At 33.0% G+C, this 23,949-nt stretch overlaps 1 protein-coding gene across 1 annotated transcript; it reads right to left on the bottom strand.

The window, feature by feature from the left end:
• Positions 1-1,551: 1,551 nt before the first annotated feature.
• Positions 1,552-22,841, bottom strand: LOC119636811 (nuclear pore complex protein Nup205). Its single transcript, XM_038032456.1, has 18 exons — positions 22,744-22,841; positions 22,536-22,684; positions 20,562-20,885; positions 20,402-20,506; positions 19,357-19,919; positions 18,767-19,261; positions 17,578-17,774; positions 16,616-16,768; positions 15,291-15,492; positions 13,603-14,452; positions 11,794-12,534; positions 11,505-11,709; positions 10,576-10,807; positions 8,930-9,668; positions 8,196-8,506; positions 6,342-6,493; positions 3,386-3,565; positions 1,552-1,808 (listed from the first exon to the last, which is right to left on the bottom strand). Exons 1-18 carry the CDS (start codon positions 22,748-22,750, stop codon positions 1,615-1,617), a joined length of 5,799 nt encoding a protein of 1,932 aa, XP_037888384.1. The 5' UTR covers positions 22,751-22,841; the 3' UTR covers positions 1,552-1,614.
• Between the last annotated feature and the right edge of the window lie 1,108 nt (positions 22,842-23,949).

The following is a 23,949-nucleotide window of genomic DNA, read 5'->3' as shown; positions in this document are numbered from 1 at the left end:
ATTCTTCCCCAAGCCGCGACCGTCATTTGTCGCCAACAGCGAAACACCCGATTACTAGTTTTTACGATCTGTTTTTGTTTTTATGCTAAGAACTGCAAATTATTTACAATGGCTCCGCTGTGGAGCCCTCAAGTGCAAAGGTTTAAAGAAATATTAAAAATGGAAAGTTTTCTTTACATAACTTTTTGGCAATAGAATTTTCTATGTAGAGTCGTCGTGCGCATGTCCCAATCCAAGCCATTTTTAATAGCGCTCAGGCTTGGACCGAGACACGTCAACGCGGTAAAATTCCTGAATATAGGTTGAATATAAAAACATGTGCACCGATATGCTTAAAGAAATTCGAAAACTGATACTGAATCGATTGCTGTAATAATGGGGTGGAGCTATACTAATGCACAAATTTACAAATTTGCAAAAGTGTACCCATCCCAAAAGTAGTCTGTTGTATATATAGTGAAAAATCGGAATTACTTGAGACATAATAAGCATCAGAAAGTTTAACTCAACAGGTTCATAGGTTTTTTTCATTTGCGTAGCTTGATAAGAATAAGAGAAAGAAAATAAAGTAAAGAAAGTTGTGCTTAAGTACTATCAAGAAAAAAAAAGAGTATTCGAAATCTTAAATAAACAATAATGCATTTATTCGCATTTATTAAATTTTATTTGATATAGATTTAAAATTTTTCTAAAATTCTTTTTTTAAATTAATTATTAAAAAAAAAATGCTGCACAAAGTTCTTTTTGTTCACTTTGCATTATATTGGGAATTTTTCGTTTCATACAAATCTGTGCAATACATTAGTCCCTCCCCTTACTCTCTCTCAGTTTTATACACTCGTTTCCAGTTCATTTTTCCTCCGATGAATATGGGCACCTTGAGGTTGCCTGACAACTGTTTGCGTGTCTTCCGCTTAATCTTCATTGTATTAAGATAGCTTTTTGAACTCATTATCGAAGATGTATTAGATTTCTGCTTCCAGCAAATTTTACATGGATATCCTAAGACTGATGCTATCAAGTTAAAAACCAAATTCCATTTATTTTCACAAGTCCGCTTGATTTACATAGGAAATTGTAGTACCTTATAAGTACTGTATTCACACGGTATACTCTTGATGAGCTTTCGATTCGGAATCTTATTTGAACAGCTGCTCAACTAAGGACAATTCCTACGACACAAATCGAAAGCAACAATGTTGATTAAATAGGATGTTGCATTTTACACTTGTACTCTCTCCCATCTAAACGAATCTCGGTCGATATTAAAATTTCCATCATGCATATCATATACTAACGATTAGTTATGCAATTAGAGCATGGAGAATATAAGTAAATCGAATGAGAGAATGAAAGCTTAAGTATAGATGATGAGAGTTTTCGTATAAAATACATTTAAAGTCGAAATCGAAATCCGAAACTAACTTTTCAATAATACATTAGGCAAAGGATAAGCTTTCATTTTTAGTATTAATTAATGTTTACATAATATATAATAAAATAATATATGAAATACAGAATAAAGGTATGTATGTATATGAAACAAAATATAAAATTTCAAAGACTTCTTATGCGTAAATATATTTTATTAAAAACGCTCAACCGAGTGGAAAGTTATTCAACTGGAGCAAATTGAATTAATGACTTGATTCTGCGTAGTAGGGCATTATTGAAACCTACATCCTTTTCGTTTGTGTTTTCAATAATAGAACATAACTGCTTCGAAAATGTTTCATTAAAAACCGATACTAAAGTCTTTTTCAAGCTTAATAAACCCGCACGTGTGACTTTAATACCAGTTGTCGATTCTGAAAAGAAAAGAAAAAGAAGTCGCTTGAATAAATAACAGGAGAAGAGAGTAAAATATTTAGAATGTCAAGAAAATTATTATATATATTCACAATTTTTACAAATTTTTATATCCCTTAGCTTGATTAAAGCATTAAAAATTCATGCATTTTTTATATACTCTCACCGAAGGCTTGTACAAAACTTTAAATCAATTATTGTAAGGGTTTCATTTTAGACACGTCGCTCAGGGAATGCCCGCTGCACGTGTATGAGCACAACATTAGCCAGAGAGAACTGAACAAGGAGGGAGAGTAGGCTTTATCGGATAGTGGTATACCTCTATCAATCAATTTGGTACAGTTTCTATGGACTGATCATGCCTACCTTTGTTTTAAAGCCTTTTTTTTTTAATTATCGAGTTGTAGAACATCGACAACAACAATCATTTGTAAGCATTTTCGAATCTGCTGTACGGCGAACAACTAAACACATGTACACCATGTTTTAGTTTTCTATATCACGCTTCAACAAGCGGTGAAGCGACTAAAATCGGACAAAACAACAAAGCTTAAATATTCTTTATAAGATCTCTGATCAGGGGTTCTAAAAAATTTAAAAGCAAATTTATATATATTTATATAGTGCGCCATGGCTCTATGATTAAGGATAAGGGTTACGGATTAAGGATGCGAAATGAAAAATTCAAAATTTTTAGTCCATGACGCCATTTCAAACCTTTCAGATTTACAGCAAGTCTTATACATAGACATTTTTCAAAGGCCAACACAACACCAACTCTCAAATGGTGGGGCACGGCTAATTTTTTCAATTTTCAAAATAAAAATTGCTATCGCATAGGTATGGGGGCATTGTACGTGTGTCCTTGGAAATGTTTAAGTTACTTGCAAACTCTTCTGCAAATTTGTAAACGGTGTTCTCCATAAATACTATACGGTTGCGCAGGCAGGCAGATGGATAGGCGAATAGGCGGACATGTCTAGAGGCATTACAAATTTGAAATTAGCCAAGAATTTGTATACTTTATAGCGTTTTTGAAGCTTGTTCCTGCGCCTTACAAAGGTATAGAAAAATAAGTAAATTTTGAGACAACACAATATTGCGTAGGCGCGATTAATTTTCACCGTTTTTCCACACAATATCGTCCATGAAATATGAGTTCAAATCTTTGGCATATTTATCTGCTATAGTTTATGCACAATGAGTGAAAAACTAGTTTTTTCATTTCTTTTGAAAAACGGAAGTCTTGTAAGTATATGTGACACTGAAAATGTGTCCGTTCATCGACTTGGCTCATTTTCAATAACAACCTGCGTACAAGAGCTTTCAAGAAGATTTTTACAACAGTCATTACACATACGACCAGATAGATATGCCTAAAACGATTTAAAATTTGAGGCTGATCAAGAATATATATACTTTGTGGGGTATATGATGCTTGCTTCTGGGCGTTGCAAAAGCTTTGACAAAATGAATATACTTCCCAATCCTTCAGTGATGGACGTAAAAAGGTGTGATGTTTGGATATCAACCTTGACTAAAATTGAAGAAAAAGAAAACAAATTATTATACTTACCCAAGCTACGAACTGATTCATAGCAACCCGTATCCTGGGTATTTGACGTAATAAAACGCATATAAACGTCGAGGTGGGACCACAGTAAGTACAGACTTTGTTGCGCAATAAAGGCGCATAAACTTAACTCATTCTGTTTGTCATTGCATTGCTTTGTGACTTCAACGCATTTTAATTGAGCTAGAAAAAATAAATATAATTATAAATTATACTTGAATGCGTTTTAAGTCAGTCAGTGAAAGGAATTAATAAAATTAAATAAAACAAGTACAAGAAAGTTATATTCGGCGGGAATCTAATCTCCCATATCCACTACTATGCTTTTCGCATTCTACTCTCCAAGTTCTTTCATTGTGACACCCATATCGTTGGTATTATTGTGTTCAGTTTACGTTCCACGGCGCGCTTCTGCTTTGACCAACTTGGCCCATTTTCAATACTAAGCTGCGTGAAGAAACTTCCAATGCTTATTCCAAATTTAAAATCGATAGCTTCATTTTTGCGACCATGAGAATGCCAACAACACACCATACAGACCGACAAACATGGCTAAATCAACTCCGAATTTCACGCTAACCAAGAATATATGTACTTTATAAGATCTCCGAAGCTTCCTTTTGGGTGTTACATATATTAAGGAAATGAAACAAAATTCCCTCATCTGACAGTAGTGATGGGAATGAAAATGTAATTTTATAAATGAATTAAATTTGCAAAAATATATTTTAAGCTCGCCCGTCTAATCTAAAAAATAATTAGCTATAAAATGAAATAAGATAAATATGATCCATGTCCTCTTGACATATGCATTGACTATTGTGTGAATACATACTACAGTACAGTAACTTTACCTTTCTTTAGTCTTTTATCTCCGCATTTTATCGAATCAAGAAATTTTAATTCGACTAAACAACAACATAGAACCATCTTCTCACTTTATTTCATTAATTTCATTTAAAAATTTCTATAATACATGGTCTTTGGTCAAAAGGCTGGAAGACTTAATTTTTTCGAAATGTATTTATATTTTCGATTCCTTTTACCCTCGTCTCTAAAATGCCTCATTTTTGACTTTTTCTTGTTTTGTCAACACTGTTCTCGTTTGAGAAATGCCGAAGTACTTCTCTTTATATCGCATCGAAGCCGAGTGACGGTTTCGACGTCAACACTTATTCATTGTTGATAAACATTATCTTTCGAGTAAATCCTCGAGTTTATAAAAAGCAGATGCAACGAGACAGAAGGACAATTGCAAAATTGCAGATCCGCCAAAATAATACTTAAAAGTACTTTGGATTATTTGCTTCTTTTTTTTTTTTTTTTTTTTTTGTTATTAAGAAGATGTACCAGTTTTTACGTTATCGGTTTGCTAGGCGAGGACTTTTTTTGAATTCTTCAATAAAAATTTATCAAACGTATAAAAAATTTCCTAACAGATTAAAATACCCTGTAAAGGAGTATTTAACAGTGATGCCAACGAGGCAAAGGAACGAAGGCTTTTCGATTTTATTATCACACATAACACCGAAGCTGCTGTAAGTGATAAAGTAAATTAGTGGCTCCTCTCTGCAGACACAAGGTAAAGCCATTGCGCTGAATACAATACATATTATTTGAATACTCTCGCTAGTCTTCAACCGAAAAGAGTGTTTTTTTTTGGGGACGAGTAATCTCTTTCCGATCTTTCCTTTACTTTTTTGCTATTTATTCATGGTAAACCGTAAGTCTACTGCTTGGCAGATACTCAAACTCGTGTCAAAATTTGAGTTTTTTAAATAACTTGTGACTATTGTAATCAAAATTCGAATCGTTATATACGTTAGACACTTTAAACACAGTTGCGAAGATTACGATATGCAAAAAGGTGAAGAGAATATTACGACTTTGTACGAGATGACACGAATTTATCGGTAAGACACCGTTTTCGAGAGATGAACTTGCTGCGTGTAAAGAGATGAACTTGCATGCCTCCAATACCACATTCATGCAAGAACGGAAGCTATAGTAAGTAGAACATCATAAGTTTAATAAAAACATTCCCAAAAATATACGACTTGCTTTTTAAAGTCATTCTCAGTCGTGAGGTCCACCACTTTGGGGTCATGGGCTTGTTGTTAATAAGCAAGTTTGTTCTATATTCTTCAGCCAACTGCCTAGAGTCTAACATAGAAATCAATCATATTTCAAACGTATCTTTCGCTAACGGATACTAATGGATTGTTTTTCGGCCAGATTGAATCTATGATCATATATGATCAGTAAATTCGTATTTTTCAAGCGAGAACACTTTGATTATATTGTTTGAACTGAACAAAAACATTCATTTTTCAAATTTTAACTGGGAAATGAAAAAAAAAAAAAAAAGAAGCAGACACGTTTCTTAACATTAGATCTACCGAAGTTTTGCATCCAAAATGGATCAATTTGACCCATAATCTTTGTCAAATTGTCACAGTCGCAAAGTGTAGATACCGGAAGTTCAAATTCAGCACATATCTTGATCAATTAAGTAATTGGCAACGGTTAAGGCCTATATACACGTATATAGTAGGTTAGAAACTGAGACAACCTCGAAAATAATTTTTTCACATTTTTCATGTGTGTAACCACTTGAAAGCGTGTACACTAATGTGCTTTAGAATAAATTGAAAATAAATTGAAATTATTGAAAATTCTATCCATAATTGTTAGCGAACTGATTGGTGGGAACTGATTTTTAATCGAATATGAAGTTTTTCTTCTCCCGTAGACTTATATCTGGGTATATATTACATTCATTTTAGTTAGTTAGCCTTTTTAGTAGATTATATATATTTAAAGGTCTTTTCATCTAAATAAAAGTCATAAAAAATTTTGGAGCTGAAATTGACCCACGCGGTAGTCGTTAGTAGTGTTAGTTAGCGAAACAATCAATAATAATGTTAAGAAGAAGATAAGTTTTGAGTTAAAATTATACCTGTTACATCAAAACCGGTGTTCTTTAGATTTGACTTTTGTCGCAAAAGTCCTTCTATGATAGATTTTTGAGAATGATAATACTCGACGGATCCTTTAAGTTGATTAGCAATAATAGCAAGGTTATAGTGATTTCGTGTGGTAGCGTCTCCGCTGAAAATGAAAGTACAAAAGAATTGCTTTAAAACAAATGATCAAATACCATATATAATATGACCGCAGTACTACAAATTTTTTATCCAAGCTTCGTTCCTTAAAAGGTAATTATCATAGAGTGGATTCGTGGGAAAGTTCTGCCGTTATTTTACTACCTTTAAATGATTTCATTTGACCTGTCAAGACAAACGGGTAGATTGCATCATGTGCGGTCTCATTTAATTCATAAAACGATTGCAAAAAGCACACCAAACATATTGGACTTGTCTTTAAGCAGGAATATTTCAATACCGCACAAGAAATTTATCGCGCCATTAGAGATTCTGTTCATGTCTGCTTCTTAAATACAATGTGAAATGGTTTTTGGACAAACTCATAACAGGAAATGAAAGGTGATTCCTTTACGTGAATAAAGAGAAGAAAAAAAAAGTTAAGTGCGAACCTGGAACATCCGCCAAACTATTGTAAAACCAAATCTTGATTAATGGAAAGTAATGTTCTGTGTATGGTGATATAGAAGAAGTCCAGTGTACTATAGATCACTTAAACACGGGCAAACTATCAATGCGAATACCTTTTGTATGCTTGAAGGCTTGATAGACTGAATACAGCTATCATGGAGAAATGGCCAATATTAACAAGTAGAAGAGAAATTCTGTTCCATCACGATAATGCAAAACCATACACTGCCATTGTGATGCGACAAAAAGATGAATAAAGATAGGGAACTTGTTGGTCTACCCACATCATATTCACCTGCCATAGGCTGCCCTATTGGACTACTATCCTATTTCGATCAGTTCGAAATTTTCGAACGGCAAATGTAAAAATGTACTTCTTTTGAAGCTATCTACATGGCAGCTACAGAATATTTTCGGTCGCAGCATGCGACTGCAAATGATGGAATATTATATTAGTAAATAAAATGATTTAAAAAAAAATTATAACATGGACTTGATGCCATCATCTTAAAGAAGAAAGAAGAATTTCGAAAAGGGGATGGCCCTATTCTGAACTTGTTACAGCCGGGTTGAAAGAGAAACTAATGTGTCTTTTTACTACAAAGCTTGTAGCTTGGTATTGAGTATGATATTCGACTGCTGTCGTCACAATAAAACTATCTTCACTATCAATTTCAAATATAGAACACGACCTTTAAGACATGAAAGCCACCAAAAAAAAAAAAAAAAAAAAAAAAAAAATGCTTGCAACCTACCTGTTATATTATCGCCTGAAAGCCGCTTTGACTCATACTATGTGTTAAAGGTAATCATAGCAGGCATAGTAGTATATAGTAGTATTTTGGATATTTCATATTTATTTAATATATATTAAGTAAGAAAGGAAATCTTATTGGATATGATTTTATTTGGTTTATTTTGTTAACAATTAAGTTGATAATAACAGAGAGAAGGAAGCAGCAAAACTATTCATTCTGAATTTGTTATTGTTCAATTATTTATAACTCATATAACTTTGGAGGAGATTGCTTTCTGCTTTCCCCGTTGTCCGATCTCCAATAAAATGAATGTTGGAATAAATTTTCATTTCCGATAAAATAATATTTGCGAAAGCAAGAAATATGCATTTTGTCGCATTTCTAGCGCTTCGTTTAAGAGTTGAATGAAAACTAATTACGGGAAGGGGGCGTGCTGCGTTGATAACGTTATACAGCTATATTCATTTATCTGGTACTTACCTGTTTTGAACTGCATCGGTAATATTTGGCGAAAACAAAAGTCCGCACGATTTGTGATCTGCAGAGTTATTAGACACCACATTTCGACAGTACAATATTACATTAGCAGCAACCTCCAAAAAATATTTTATATGAATAGCTTTGTTTAGCTCATTCGGCTCGTAAGCAGTGTTCTTAGATTTTGTCATATCTTTAAAGTGTGAATCACGGATTATAAATCGAGCGAGAACGGATAACATTAGCTTTCGAATTCGATAAAGATTAACTCCTACATCGTTAATAAACTCCAAATTTCGTAAAGAGATGGTTTCCTTGAAAGATGGATGATATATAATAATTATTTTATATATATAGCCTTTTAAAAAAAAACAATTATGTACATTCTTAGAATTAAGACTTTTTTAACACGTTCCCTGTCAAGACGCGTACTAATAAGTGGATGGCATTTCCACGTCGCTTATTATGTTAGTCGGTAGATGCTAACAAATTTAGTTTTAGTGATTTCGCTTATGAGAGAAAATGTTTAATTACGGTACCGCCACATGCATCGATGCTATCGGTGCACATCGTAAGTCAGTGTTCTAAACCTCAGGACATTGCATAAATTATATGATTAAGATTATCATATCTCTGAGTTTGTCGTGCAATTGCCATTTTAGCCTATGCTGAAAACGGTACGGTGACAGGTGACAGATGACAGGAAACGTGTTAAATAGTAAAAGTTATTAAAGTACCTGAACAAAAGTGCGAGCAATAACTCCTGTAATTAATGCCAGCTCCTCCAATAAACCGAGGTCTGAAAATGAATTTACGGATCGTAAAACCAATTCAATCATATCACTATGGGAAAGAAGGAAATGCACCACTTGCGATATGACCGAATGATTTTCACTGCCTAATGTGGTTACTAGGCAATCGCACAAATGCAACGCAGGGAAAAGGATTTGTCGAAAGCGGACATCGATCGGTGATATGAAACTCGATAATCCCTGTGCTTGCCAAATTTCTGTTCTTCTCAGATCAGGATGCAAATTGAAAACCGTCATAGATGCTAAAACTTCTAAAATTTTATTCGAGAGTAACATCTCGGCTCCCGTATAGGTATTTGCTAAGTAAAGAAACATAGACATTTTTGATTCATATATATATAGACACTTCATATTTTCTGGGATGTTATTTAAAATTCTGCACAATTCGTCGTTTGATTTTAATAAGCTTTCGACAATGTGCGGTAAGTAACCGCGATTATCAATGAAACTCATGAAATTTGTCATCGCTTCTACTTCTAGCAAGACATCAATGCATGCTAGAGCCAATATTTTACATATATCATGGCCGGCAATACAATCGTGACATATTATTTGCATTAATTTATCACCAAACGATGAAAGTACTTTCACAAGCATACGAACTTGATTCGGATCAAGGGCTTCATTAATATTTTCAATCGATTTATCTAAGCGGGACACAAAGCTGCAAATAGACAAAAATAAAAGTTATTTGTTGGCACTCACGTGAGAAAATCGCCTTGAAATTTACTAGAAATATTGAGAATGGACCAAATTGGTCAGAGCAGACAAGCCCGCAGTGCAGCGTAAACTGAAGGCATCTTCATTTTTTTCTTTTTTTTTTCACCAAAAAAATTATTAAAGCAAAAAGGCTGAAATTTTCCACATTTACTTTGCGGAGCACTGTACCCTTTGCGTGCATACGTGATAACAATCGGCCATGCCCACACAAAGTTACAAGTAATTAAATTTTATTTTATTTCTTTTTAAATTTTTTTGATATTTTATGCTTATTTATCGTAAGACAAGCAGGATAGAATGTTTAAAACTATTTTATACATTTCCCAAATGAAAATATATTTGATCTGCTCAAAAATGAGTTAATGGATTAATTCTAAAATGGATATGGCAGACACCGCGATCGGGTGGTTTAATTTTTTCTTAATAACACCTGCGATATGGATAACAAATAAACGAGAACTCTTTCGAGTAGAATCAAAAAAGCATAATGCGAGATATGCGAGATTCGGCCGCCGCCTTGTTTTAATCTCCAAAACTTTCAAATTGATAAATACTTCTATAAGGTTAATACAACTTAATTGTAATTTTTGTTTTACTTTACGTCAGTTAAAATGAATAAATATGAAAGAGTGTACACCATATCTCACTTTTAGTACCACGTAATAACAAACTCAAATATGTACGAAAATTCTAATTGGTGAATTTTTCAAAAATTAGCTCAGGTTATTTAAAAAATTTTAAATCCCCAATGAATGTCGTAGATTCTTTCATTCGCAATCATTCGTTTCATTGCATGCTAATGATAATATATATATATATATATATATATATATATATAATAAAGTACTTACTGATCCTCTTCAATTTTGTTCGACTTTTGATTTTTGTTTTGCGCCTTTATAACAGTCAGACATTTTAAAAGTGCCGCATACAAATTAATTCGCAGCTTCTGCGAAGACACGCCACTAACAATTATCCAATCCAATATATGTTTTAAAATGTATTTTAAGTTCAACGCATTCGATTTGACATGTGATGTACTGATTCCATCCTTAAATTCGTCACTATCGTTCATTTCTAAGGCTGAAATTAAAAATTGTATTCAATTATATTAATGCATTAAACAAAAATGTCAAAATTTCTCCCCATTCGGGGAATGAATGCGTTTTAAAAAGGAACAGACGCTGCGAAATTTTACGCTCCGAAAGAAGATATATGGAGCAAGTTAAAAAGTTATAGATAGCAAATGGCTAAATAACATTTTTCCATCTTTTTTCGTCATAGACCAAAAAAAATCTTCAGACAAATCTTAAGAATTACTTCCACACAATCCATATTTCCGACATTCGTTGATTATACTAACATACTACTTTCCACCGATTATTGTTGGCAATCACTAGCAAAGCAGCAAATTCTACAAATTTTTAATAGCGTTTGTCCTTCGAGCAAAACACATTACTGTGCGATACTTCATTAAGCTATCTCAAGATTCGTTACGATTAGACGGATTCGATTCGATTCGGGAATTTACTTTGACAGCAAACGGATCTATATCAACGTTTACATGGTGTAGCAAACACATACATACACTATAAGTAGATGACTGTAAGTTAAATAAGCAAACCGAATTTGCTTCAAGGCTTATATTAATTAAAAGATTAAAAGGAAAAACTTTTCAACATCAAAAAAAACCATACGATAGGGTATGGCTACCAAAGTGAAAAATTTTGTTTTTATATAAAATAAATCGAGTAATCGGTGAGCAAAAAAATTTACGCACCGTTTTCCGGCGTTAATGAAAAACAGTTACTTAAATTCGCTAATAGCAACAAAATGGTCCCAGACATTAGTATGGCTTCTTCGGACATAAGTTGATTTAAAGTAACCTTATTGAGGATTTTTTGCAATATTTCCATTATTAATTCTTGTTTGATTGCTGGCGGCAAGCATGAATTTGGCGCACAGTTGAAGAGCACTTCGGTAACCTGCAATAAAAAATGATGATTTCAGAATTTAAAAAAATAACACACAACTGAATAGAAATCTTAAAAATAGAAAAATTTATTTACCTGACTCCATGCTTCTACAAATTTGATTGTTGCAAAGTGTTTGCGCCTTTGTTCGTTCACTTTAACCGCATACAAAAGTACGGATTCAATTTCTTTCAATATGATCTTGCGTTGCCCGCTGGCAATATTTTGTATTGTTTTTAATTCGCTGTGAAGTATTGAGCGCAATTTTTTAATATCGACCAATTTGACCTCTTGCTCCGATTTGTGCTCACATTCGCTTAATAACGGTTTAATCTTTGCATTGTCAAAGTAATTCCATTTTGCGTCTGGCAACTTGTCATCCTCAAATTCAATACAATTTAAAACGTCGGATAGCAATATATTATGGTCTTTAGATGGTGAATTGTTTAACGCGGCCTCCCCGAACACATTTGCCGAATGCGTAAAAAAATTGTTTAATTCGATTGGCGAGATTTCCTGATTCCCCTTGGCAGATACTCCTAAAAATAGCTTACATATATGTTCAAATCTAGACAACTGCCCTTTGGCGGTCGTAATTTTCAATTCTATGGCAGCGCACTTAAATAAATAGCTATTTTGCTTTATGACACTTGAGTTATCCATTTTAACTAAAGGCAACTCCTTCAAATGACGATATAAAAAATCGTTACGCGAACGTATATAGCGAAGAATTGAATCAGACGTCTTCTGAATAGCACATAGGGAATGCAATAAACAAAATGTTCGCTCCACTATTCTTTCCATATCAATATCCAAACATGTGGTTAAATTCCGCATCTAAAATAATTAATTTTATTATATATACTCTCTTAAATAAATCAATGATCATATCATGTGTATGTATTGATAGGATCCCGAAAATTTTATACGATTAATAAATTACTATTTGCATTTCAACTACCAAAATAGTTCTGAAAGTGTCCGAGCTTATGGTTATTGTTTGTAAAAAAAATGACTAAAATCGAAAGCAACAAACTTACAAAGTTAAAGTTGAAGAACGCTACGTTGTTTCGTATTTCGTTGCAAACTACTTTGCGTATATTACGTGTGTTATGTACTATGTAATGGTCTGGAAGCAACCGCGTATTTGTTTAATCACATTTACACTATCAAAAATATTCGGCTTATGTAAATGTATATATGAACCGACAATCGCGTGAGGAGACAAAACATTTCCTATGCTCCTATCAATACGCAAATAAAGAACGGAAATCTATTAATCATTTCAAGCGGAACATGAACATATACTGGATCTAAAATATTTTACATATTCTCGAGCACTCAACGTCCCGTTATGTAATTATCTAACCGTCGAACATTTTTAGAAAAATCGCACATATTTTTATTTGATGCAAAAAGATTGCAATCACTCTAACCGCACAAGAAGCTTCACAATTTACTATCTGCAAGGATTAACGGTCTAAAAGATGATGAAAATATTCACCAAGTGCCATATAATTCACGGAAGCTTTTATCTACAAGTTTTGCCAACAATTATTTTGGCGACTATACAAATAAGAAGGAAGTGTAAATTGACTCCCGATCAACTGGCTGCCATGTTCACAATTAAGAGATTTGCAATTGCTTTACAATTTCTGTGTACACGATTGAACTAATGATTATCAAGTATTTCCTTGCTTGTGAGAATCGATTTCTCTTGTCTAGAAACATGCTCACGTAAGCTAATCTAGTGCAAGACCTTTTAAAGAATAGCTTGGAATTTTTAAAATGACATAAAAATCCAGTCCTTTGAGAAATTGATAAATTATATGTAAGCGATTTTCATTTATTTACATCGACTTGTGCATAATTCATATGTTTTGTAAATATTTTCGGATCACTTACCTCCAAATGATTATCTAAAAGACTGATCAATGACTTTGTGCAGTTACTACTCCACTCAAGGATACCTAATCGTTGATTTTGAAATAAGTGATCTTTGTCGTTATCAAAGCCCAATAGAAAGAAAGCTAAATTTGGTGATGGATGGTATAAATTGTCTTGAATTAGCTCGAGAATGGCCTCCTTTGTTTGCAGTTCGATTCTTAATGGTTCCACACCGTCCACTTTAACTACATTATTTGACGGTATGTAATCGTGTTCCAAGCATTCCACAAATCCTTGACGCAGTCTATTTCTGGTATTCTCATTTTGCGTTAATATTTCGAAAATGTGCGAGTGCATAATAGATTGCTTTGAAATGACATGAAGAATTTTAACAGCTTCGAAAGAATTACTGGGTAACCAATTTGAGTACATTATGAAACTTGTAGTGTTTAATAGGTGATCTGGTTTCTTTGTTCGAGGATTTATATCTAATAATATTTTTTTAAGACCACACAGTAATATGGTGCTATTAGCCAGCGAGTGCGCCTCAAGGAACGCATCCTGGTGAACTAAGCCAAATCGAATTATTTTTAAACAATATAGAGCACATTCTTCCACATGGATCTTGCCAGGAAAATTTTTACATGCATCCAAGTAAACATGAACCGTATCAATAATTGATAATATCAAGCGCAGAAATTCCGTTTTGGTCTGAAGTTGAAGCATTATATGAAATCCTGGAGGTGCTTCATCGCTTTTGTTCTCTTCGAAGTGCTGAGATTTAACCTCATATGTATCCAATAGATATTGCAGTATTTTTAAACACTTAACGCCAATTATCCATTTCTCAATAGGATCTTTATAGTTCCTATAAATGAAAGAATGATTGATATATTGATATTTATTTTTAACACTTTGATAAGAGCATATTAATATATACTTCAAATTCCCTAAATCGATAGCAGATTATCATATCCCAAATAAATGATTATTATTTTAACGCATTTGCAATCTTAATGGACTTGCATCAATGATAGATCCATAGACTCATGGAGCTTTTTTCGGCAATGTGTGATTTTGTCTTTTATTTTTATCAATAAATCGTGAGGTGTGCCCCTATAATTAACACAACCAATTTATGCAACCTTTCTTTTACGTTAACACGAAGGACAACGAGTAAATTGTATTCGAATCTTTGAGCCGAATCTTTTAAAAATGGTCGCAGCTTGTATACGATATTCGATTGTCGTATAGATCGAAAATCTATTCATACGATATATTAAGGCTTCATCGTATAAATTTAAAAAAAAAAAACATTTTTTTTCTTGACGATCTCATAGCATTCTTCGGGTAACAAAGAGATTTTATTATGACGAAATTTAAGACAATTCATAAAAATTCATCATTTTGAGTCCATTATATATAAGAAGGGAGAAATGCTCAGGTTTTCGCTTATTGTGGACGGACAGGCCCATCGGACGATTTGTTTCATTTTTACTCATAGAAAAGTAGCTTCAAATTTATTCTTCACAAAAATTTTTAAATGACAGCAAACAGCAAAGAAACCGATATGGTCAAATATTGAAATCAATTAGCTTCTCCTCATCTTTACCGGCTTTTAGTGAACATGAAAACCAATGAAAATGCAAGAAAATATATATCAAGATCAAGGCCTATTTAAAATAATTATGGTGGCAATGCTATACCTGTTGCAAAATTTGAGAAAAATATTGTTGACTATAAACCTTAAGTAAGGATCAAACCCAGGCTTACGAGAACCGCATCCCAAATTCTTTGGTATCCCTGATGTAATAAGAGAATATAATAATTCCAAAATTCCTTGTGTCAGCGGATATTTTTCTAATCTGCATTCATTTTGCTCTATCTCCAGGACGATATTGGACGTGCCTTTAAATACAAAATGTTTATGTTATTATTGATAGGATAAAAGTGCGCTTAAGTTTAAATAAATGTTTGCTTCGGAAAAATAAATTTTCAAAAGCAACGATTTTAAAAATGTCATAACTAATTCAAGAACTGTGATATATGAATAAAAAGCAAGTAAGAAAGTTAAATTCGGTCAAGACCGAATCTTTTATACCCATTACTGTTTACCTCACAAAAAGACAAAAGTAAAAGAACAAAGTTCTCATGCTCTTTAATGTGCAGTCGACGCAGCCGATTGCTTCTACTTTCAAACTAAAAATTGTTTTCGCATAGGCATGTGGGTATCGTAGGTGTGTCCTTGGAAAAGTTTACGTCAATTCCAAACTCTTTTGCAAAGTCTTTCGACAATATCTTCATTTTCGTTAACGTGAGAATGTTTACCACAAATATTACAAACTTGTGCGAACAGTCAAATTTACAGACGAACAGGCGGACATGTTTAGTTAGGTGTATCCTTAAATTGGAAATGGCCAAGAATTTGTATGCTGTATGGTATTTTCGAAGCTTGTTTCTGCACGTTATAAAGGTATTGAAAACCCGATTAAAGTTTGAGACCCTATAATATTGGTTAGCCGTAATCACTTTTTCCCATTTTTATGCACAAATGCTACGGCATCGCCCATGGAATATGTGTTCAAATTTTTGTACATTTTTCTGCTATAGTTTATGAGTAATGAGCAAAAAACCAATTTTTCATTCCCCTTGAGAAGCAGAGGTGTACTCAGTTTAAATGGTGCTGTAGGTATGTTCTTCGACCGGTTTGATTAATTTTCAATAAGAACCTGCGAGCAAGAGCTTTCAATGTGTCTGCCAAATTCGAAGTCGATAGTTTCATTTTTGCATTCATTTATATAGACGAGCAGACAGACATGCTTAAATCGATTTAACATTTTATGCTGATCAAAAATATATATATAGTTTGTGTGGTCTCTGATATGCTTGCTTCGGGTTTTTGCAAACGCTTTAACAAAATGAATATACTCCTCATCCTGCGGTGATGGGTATAAAAACGGTACCTGTTTTTGCTTAGTACTAATTGGAGCAATATAAAACATTTAATTTATACTTATTAATATATACTGACTGTGTGTGTTGGTGCTGGGTATAGTCTCAATGATTTGCGATGCCTCTAAATTATTCCATAGCAAATTGGCTGTTTCTCTAGACTTCCCCAAAGCCGCAAGTGCAAGCAAAATGTCGGCTTTCAAAGCGAGCGGAATAGAGCATGTTAATAAACCTATAAGAAGTTCAGATCGCGTGATAAGAAATTTTATAAAACTTCAAATACATTCAACATAAATATATATTATATTATGATTTTTATTATTCATTACACTAGTAAGCGAAAACAGAAGAAAATTTATACGAAAACTTAATCTAAACAATTGCACATAGTATAGCGGGTCACCGATCATCATTAAAAAAACACCATCCTAGCTATCCGTATAACGATATTAAATATAACTTGGCACGATACGAATCATCTTCAATAGCCATCATCTTTGAAGCAAAACACATCAGCGTATCGAATTTCATCAAATTGTCTCAAATTTGTAGATTGAACATAAGAAACAAGATGACCAGACTTACAGGCAGGCTTCATTCAATCAGTTCAGAAAAGCATTCTGAATAGGTCGATATAATAAAAGGTAAGCCTGTCGCAAGTCCTTCTAGATGTTACATACATTCGCACAAACTGAATATATCGTTTACAACAGATGACGTCAGATAGGTCTCTCGCAAATCCTTCTAGATGTCACATATAATCGAACAAACTCAATTAGCCAAAGTCAATATGCCCAGGTGACGTCGGTTATAAAAAGTTGACTTCCTGAAAAATTTGGAATGATGATGTAACCCCTTAAGTTACTCAAAATTTGAGACATCTTCTATTCTATTTAGCTCAGACGATTTATGTTTCCAAAGCGATATAATTATTTTGATCTTTACACCATGTCTAATCAGGAGTGTATGCAATCTTTAACATAACATTGTAATAAGCATCGTAATTCTTGTTGAGAACTACAATATATATTATATTTATACCTATTAAAGTGCAAAGGGGATTCCAATTAGGATGTTCGCACATGGCAATTCGGGCTACTTCATCATATTCTGCAACTGATCGTATTACTTCTAGTACGACTCCCAGGCCTTCAATTTCATTTGGATTAATAGCACGCTTTACGGCGCGACTCCGATAAATTGTTTCAGTTGATGAGCAATATTCTTGCCTTAAATTTCTGAAATTCAAAAAAGAAATTGAATGAAAATTTATAATGCATAATTTTCTCATTTGATTTATGCTGATTATCACTGTCACAGAATAAGAATATATTCGATTGGTCAAAACGTTTGCAGCATCTGGAAAGAATTTGCAGGGACGCCGTAAACTATACATACTCGAGTTTTTCAACCATGTCCTTCTGTAAACTGGAAGTTTCTACACGCAAGTTAAGAATAGACCGGTATGAGAACACCTCATACGCATTGATAGAATTAAAAGCATTAATTTTTTAGATCCCTTAAGATTAGCATTGATAAACAGAACGTATGTAGTGAGAAAGACATACAGATAGATTGGATAGTTTTTCATCAATATCCATCCCATCAAATTAATACTAAATAGTCTAAAAACATTTTACATTTATTGGCTATCATGATGGTTTTCCATTGATCTTTTAAATGAGCCTGGGATACAGTTTTATTATGCTTTTAACTAATGTGTTAACACGTGTGTTTGATAAGTTGTCAGTTAGTATTTTCACCATGAATTGTATGATCGTGTTAGACATATATTGTATATGTAAAAAATTTTTGATCTACAGGTGTTACGCATTCATTGCAAGATGTGTGTTTTTGCCTATTATGAATAAAAATTTCATCGTTTTTCAAACTTGTTCTGCGGCGATCAACTATTAGATGATAACTTGGTATATGCCAAGTGCGATTGAAAAGAAAATAGGCAAATATGACCTTAATAGTGTCTCTGACGTATATTTCCAAGTGTTGCAAATGAAAGGATAAAACTAACATACTTTGCATGCGTGAAAAAATTTTACAGACTATACATATTAAAAGAAAATTGAAGACTACTCAAAATAAATGGATCTAGTAGATAACTACCAACAGGAAATAGTGCCAGCAAACATGATTTCATATGGTTTCCTAATTTCGTTTTGCCGTTGCCGCGTACTGCCATCTATGAAATACAAAAAAGTAAAATTGCACTTACGTGTAGTATCTAGTAAGAGAAGAAAAAAAGTGCTCCCACGATAACGTTGAACTTCCAGTTAATCCGCTCGTTTGCTTTAATAGATTAAAAGTATTTCTCGCCGATTGCTCATAACAGCTAAGCCCAGCTATCATTTTTAAGTAGGGCACGAAAAGCGTTCTTGGCAATAATTCTCCGGCTAGGCGTATAAATTTAAAAAGCGATACAGAACGTGTTGTGGATTTTGCAGAAGCTTGCGACACGTCTAATGGCCCCCAATATTCCATGCAAAGTGAAGGATTAGCGCAATTATTTTTATAAAATTTTCCAATGCATAATGTAAGCATTTCAAAATTGCAATCCAAATTGGCAGGCGGTTCCAACCCTTCATTTATGAAACTCATTACAGTTTTTGCCGTTTCATCCGCTCGACCTCGTAACTCTGTCACTTTCGAGTGCATAAAGTCAATGAAATCGGTAAATAGCATATGTAAACGCCTAAAGAAGAACTCATTCCTAAATAAATTTATAAAAAATGAAATATGCATATATATATATATATAAGTCGTTTGCCTAGAAATAATGATAATAATAAGAAAAATTATTCTTACTTGTATATTATGTCTTTCTCTAAAAGAAAGTAATAAATAAATTTGAACACGTTTGCGTAAATGGCATCATCGACAAGTTGTTCATCGTGATTGACGACTTTATATACAGAACTTTGCAAATATTGCGAAGCATGTCGTAAACCACATAGGGATAATCCAAATGAAAACTTAATAAAACTATTGATTCCATCGTTCTGCTCAGGTATCGTTTCCGACATCAAGACATTATATATTTGTTGAGCAAATTCGCCATCTTTAACCATATTCAGATTCTGAATCAAAGGATTATCTTCCTGCGTTTGCAATATGCTTGTATCGTACGCGTACAATAGTGCAAACAACATTGTTAGCGTAACATCATCAATTGAGCCGCTAGCTTCAGTCGATTTATATTTAGATAGGACTTTTATTAGCCTGGTCACTATCGTTGCGGGTAGACTTCTTTGAGCAGACCAATTAAATAAAGCCGTTACCAACGCCAATCGAATATTTTGAAACAATTCTGTAATCTGATTTTGATGTTTACTGGGGCCGAGTGCACGATTTTTAGCTAAAAGCAGCGTCTACGAGAATATTAAATTCAATAAATTTTTTATGACAAGTAAATTCTAATAATTCTTCTGCGGCTAACTTAAATCAACTATAGTTTCGCCTTTTATTTTTTTTATTTATTTTTTTTTTAATTTTATACCGCTTATTATTTTTTAAGGTATTTATTGTACACGTTATGTTTCTTTCCAAGAAGGTTTTTTTCTTGTTATCATTAGTTTCTTTTTCTTTCTAAATTTTCGATTTTAAATTAATCTAAATTTTGGTCAAGTAAATCTCACGAATCATATATGAGTTTTATTGCAGGAAAGGGTTAGTATTCAACAATTTGGGAAAAGACTCTTCCACATTTCGTAATAACAAGTTCATCAAATAAGTATTAAAGCGACATTTTCCTCTTCGGAGTATACATAAAATATAATACCCAAACGGAACAAAAAATATTGTGTAGCGTTTATTATAAAATAGCAAAGATGTGTATTGCTGCTAAACATACCTCATTAGTCAAATCCAATTCTACTTCCAAAAGATCTAAAATTCTATCCAGTACGTTCGAATCTTCCACAATGGATTGGGTGAAAGATGATACTATGCTTGTTAACTGAAAAAATATATAATCATAATATATTTTATGAAAATTTATAATCTGTTCTTACCTCCTTTGGTAATTCCGAAATCCAAGATACACCATTTGTGACTTGAAATAAATCTCTTAATGAAGTTGCAATCGCTTTACGACCGTCGTAATATAAAAGGATTGCAATAATACCTCTGGGCAAGCCCGGGTGCTGTGGCATTTGGCGCTGCGCTGTGCAAAGAAGTTCTAACGCTAGAAATTCATCTAAGTCGTACATGTCAGAAATAATTATACATTCATCCACAAAGTCTTTTGAAACTACCATTGTCCGACTACTCCCAGATATTGGAATGCCCTGCGAGGTATGTATTTTTAGCTGCTCACGATTGCGCTCATTTTTGGGCTAAAATAAATTAACTATATTTGTACTATTTACTAAACAATGAAAATAATAAATAAATAGAAGAAATAGTTTGCACGTGTACTGTTCATGTTGTACTCACGATATATCATTTTCATGAAATCAAAAATTTTTATTTTTGTATATTCGTCGCGTTACAGCCCGCCAATTTTAGAACGGAAAAAGTAGTTAGTTGTTAGCCCAAGTTGTTAGAACTAATTTGGATTACATGTCTTTTAACCGCAATTTTTGTCGACAGTTTAAACTCTGCACAGAAAAAAAAAGCTATAATTTTGCAACACAATTTGAACAAGAGAAGAAACGCGGCCGCCATAACTAATACCAAATCTCCAAATTGAGTCGTTGCTTACGCGACCCGCGCCCATTGTTGATTCGAACGATTCAAACATGCAACCGTAAAAATCAGTAACTGACTTACTTCGTTGTCGTAAAAGAACGGAAAATGAAATGACAAAAATGAAGATGTCGAATTGCTTCCTAAGGAGCTCAGGAGCTTCAAGTTTTCGTTAAAAGCTCAACCAATATAACAGAAGGAATACCCATTTCAATTGATAGGGCTCCTTCCCGCTGTCTCTCATTTTCGAACTAAAATGACCACTTCGAACAGAATGTTTTTTATTAATCGTATTAATATATATATATTGAAGCAACCGAATCTGTTAAAAGTCGTCTATTTATTTGCTCGCAGACATCATAGTTATGATTCTATAACTTTATCTATAATAAAAAATTTGATTTGAATTTCTTTCGTTTCATTCTCACCAGATTGCAACAAGAACAAGTAAAAGCACTATATTGGACGCGGCATACCATTAAATAGCCTACGCTAAGTCGTTTAATTCAATTACTCACATAACGATTTTATAAAATAAGGAGTTATAATGGAAATGGTGGGAAAACGGTCCGCTATATTGGTAGTGATTGAAAAGGTGACCCGATCTGACCAAATTTCAATAGCGTTCGTCCTTCGACCAATACGACAGTGTATCAAATTTCATGAAAATATCGGAAAATATGAAAGCTGCAACTTGAACACATATAAGATGGCCAGAGGGACAGACAAGCTTAGAGTTAGCACGAGTTCTATTTCTTAACGTGGTTCTTAAGAAAAGTTTTTTTTTTTTTTGCTTGGTACTATACTTTCGTCTGCAGTGAACATAAAGAACATTTAACACCAAGCTTAGGGCACTAAAATTGAAAAGTTCAAATGTAGACAAACGATAAATATATTCGAATCATTATAAATTGTGCATGGAACCAACTACATGCTAATTTTTGAACTTAACGTAATAAAGAAAAATTTTCAAGTGAAAACCACTGTCATTTCAATATACAAATGGATAAAAACACACACCGCTAAACGGAATCCGCTACCCGCGTTGATTAAGCGTACTGATTCTTTGAAGGATTTCCGATGACTCAATCAACCTAGGTAAGGGAGTTCCTTAATAGACATACTGTACAAAAGAGTATTTTTTTTTGTATTTTCCTCTTACGGCACAAGTTTTAATTTTACTATTTCAATCTTTGACCAAGCAAACAAATGCTTAAAAATTCCGAGTTTTTAATGCCTGTTCAAGAAAATACTTGGCCTCATAGAGAGGAAAAGGAATAAAGAAGTATACCACTTACCGGGTTTCTTAAAATTGATGAAAGTGTTTGTTTATGTCTTTTTAAGCAGTTTTCAAAATTGCTGATCGCTTGCTCAGTAGGATTCGCAAATGTATGTTCAATCACCTTGTACAATTGCTTGTAAGAAGACCACATGTCATCCGGAATACCTAATAAAACTTTTCTCTTATTGTATGTAAATTTTAACAATTCAATCAATCACATTTACCATCCATGTTTATAGTGCCGGCCAGCCTAAACTTTAATAATTAATCTAATTTATAAATGAACTAAAATTTCTCCAACAATTTTTGCGCGAAAATCTTTAATATTCGTATGCCAAAGTATCATGTCAACTGAATGATGTCCACACCATATAAAACCCATTGTTGCATTTAAAATTTTTGTGAGCTGGCAATCTTAATAGAGTTAAAATAAATATTTATCATATCGAAGCATCATAAAAGTGAAATATTTTATTTCGATTAATTTGAGACCAATAGAAATAAAATTTTGATGCTACACTTACTTACTAACTAAAACCGTTGCTCGATTATTTTTTGTAGGGTGTAATGAATTTTAATGCGTCTAATTAAAAAATAACATCACAGATAAATTAATTTATAAATTAAAATGTTACTACTTACTATAATACAAAGTCAATTACTGAACGTTACTATATAGGGCGCATTTATTTTGTTCTAGACGCAATATATTAATATTATTTTGGAATTTTTCTACCCTAGAAAATTGTTTGTCCTTTATAAAAATCTCAGAGATATTCAAAAATTCCCTGGCAAGATTATTCACCCTCGAGGCAAACACTGTTTATTCGAAGATTGTTTGTACAGGAGCTATCAGCCCCCTGCTTAAATATTATTCATAGTTGTCAATATGTTAATCGCTTTATGTTTTACTGCTCTTTAAATATTTATATACCGCATTTTTGAGACTATAAAACGCACGTTTTTACATAGAAATACGGACTTCAATTTTAGGTGCATCTTACAGTCCGAAGGTAATATTACTATGTGTTTTCAATAAATCGTTTCTAAATTTGAAGTTTGAAAGGAGCGACAACAATAGTTCAGATGAAAGTGATACGAGCAATGATATTAACGACACGAATAATGAGAGTGAAGATGAACTAAGTATTGCTAATAGGAGTTATATTAACGATAAATAAAAATTTTGATCCGAAAGTAACATTAAAATATATTTTTCTAAAAAAATAGTTTTATAAATTTAAATTGCTTCTTATATTCTGAAAAATAAGGTAAATCAAAATTAAATAATTTAATAGACCTTTTTTGGTTGTAATTTATTATTCTCACTTTTGTTAAGTCAAATACACGCTCCTACGATCATCGGCTTCATCAGATTCGCTCGTAAAGTATTTTTTAAATCATCTCAAATCGTTTTTGTTCGTTTCATC

This window comes from Glossina fuscipes, unplaced genomic scaffold (genome assembly GCF_014805625.2).
Source record: "Glossina fuscipes isolate IAEA_lab_2018 unplaced genomic scaffold, Yale_Gfus_2 0, whole genome shotgun sequence".
NCBI lineage: Eukaryota > Metazoa > Arthropoda > Insecta > Diptera > Glossinidae > Glossina > Glossina fuscipes.
Note: the sequence above shows the minus strand (reverse complement) of the source record. Positions and strands in the feature narration are given on the sequence as shown.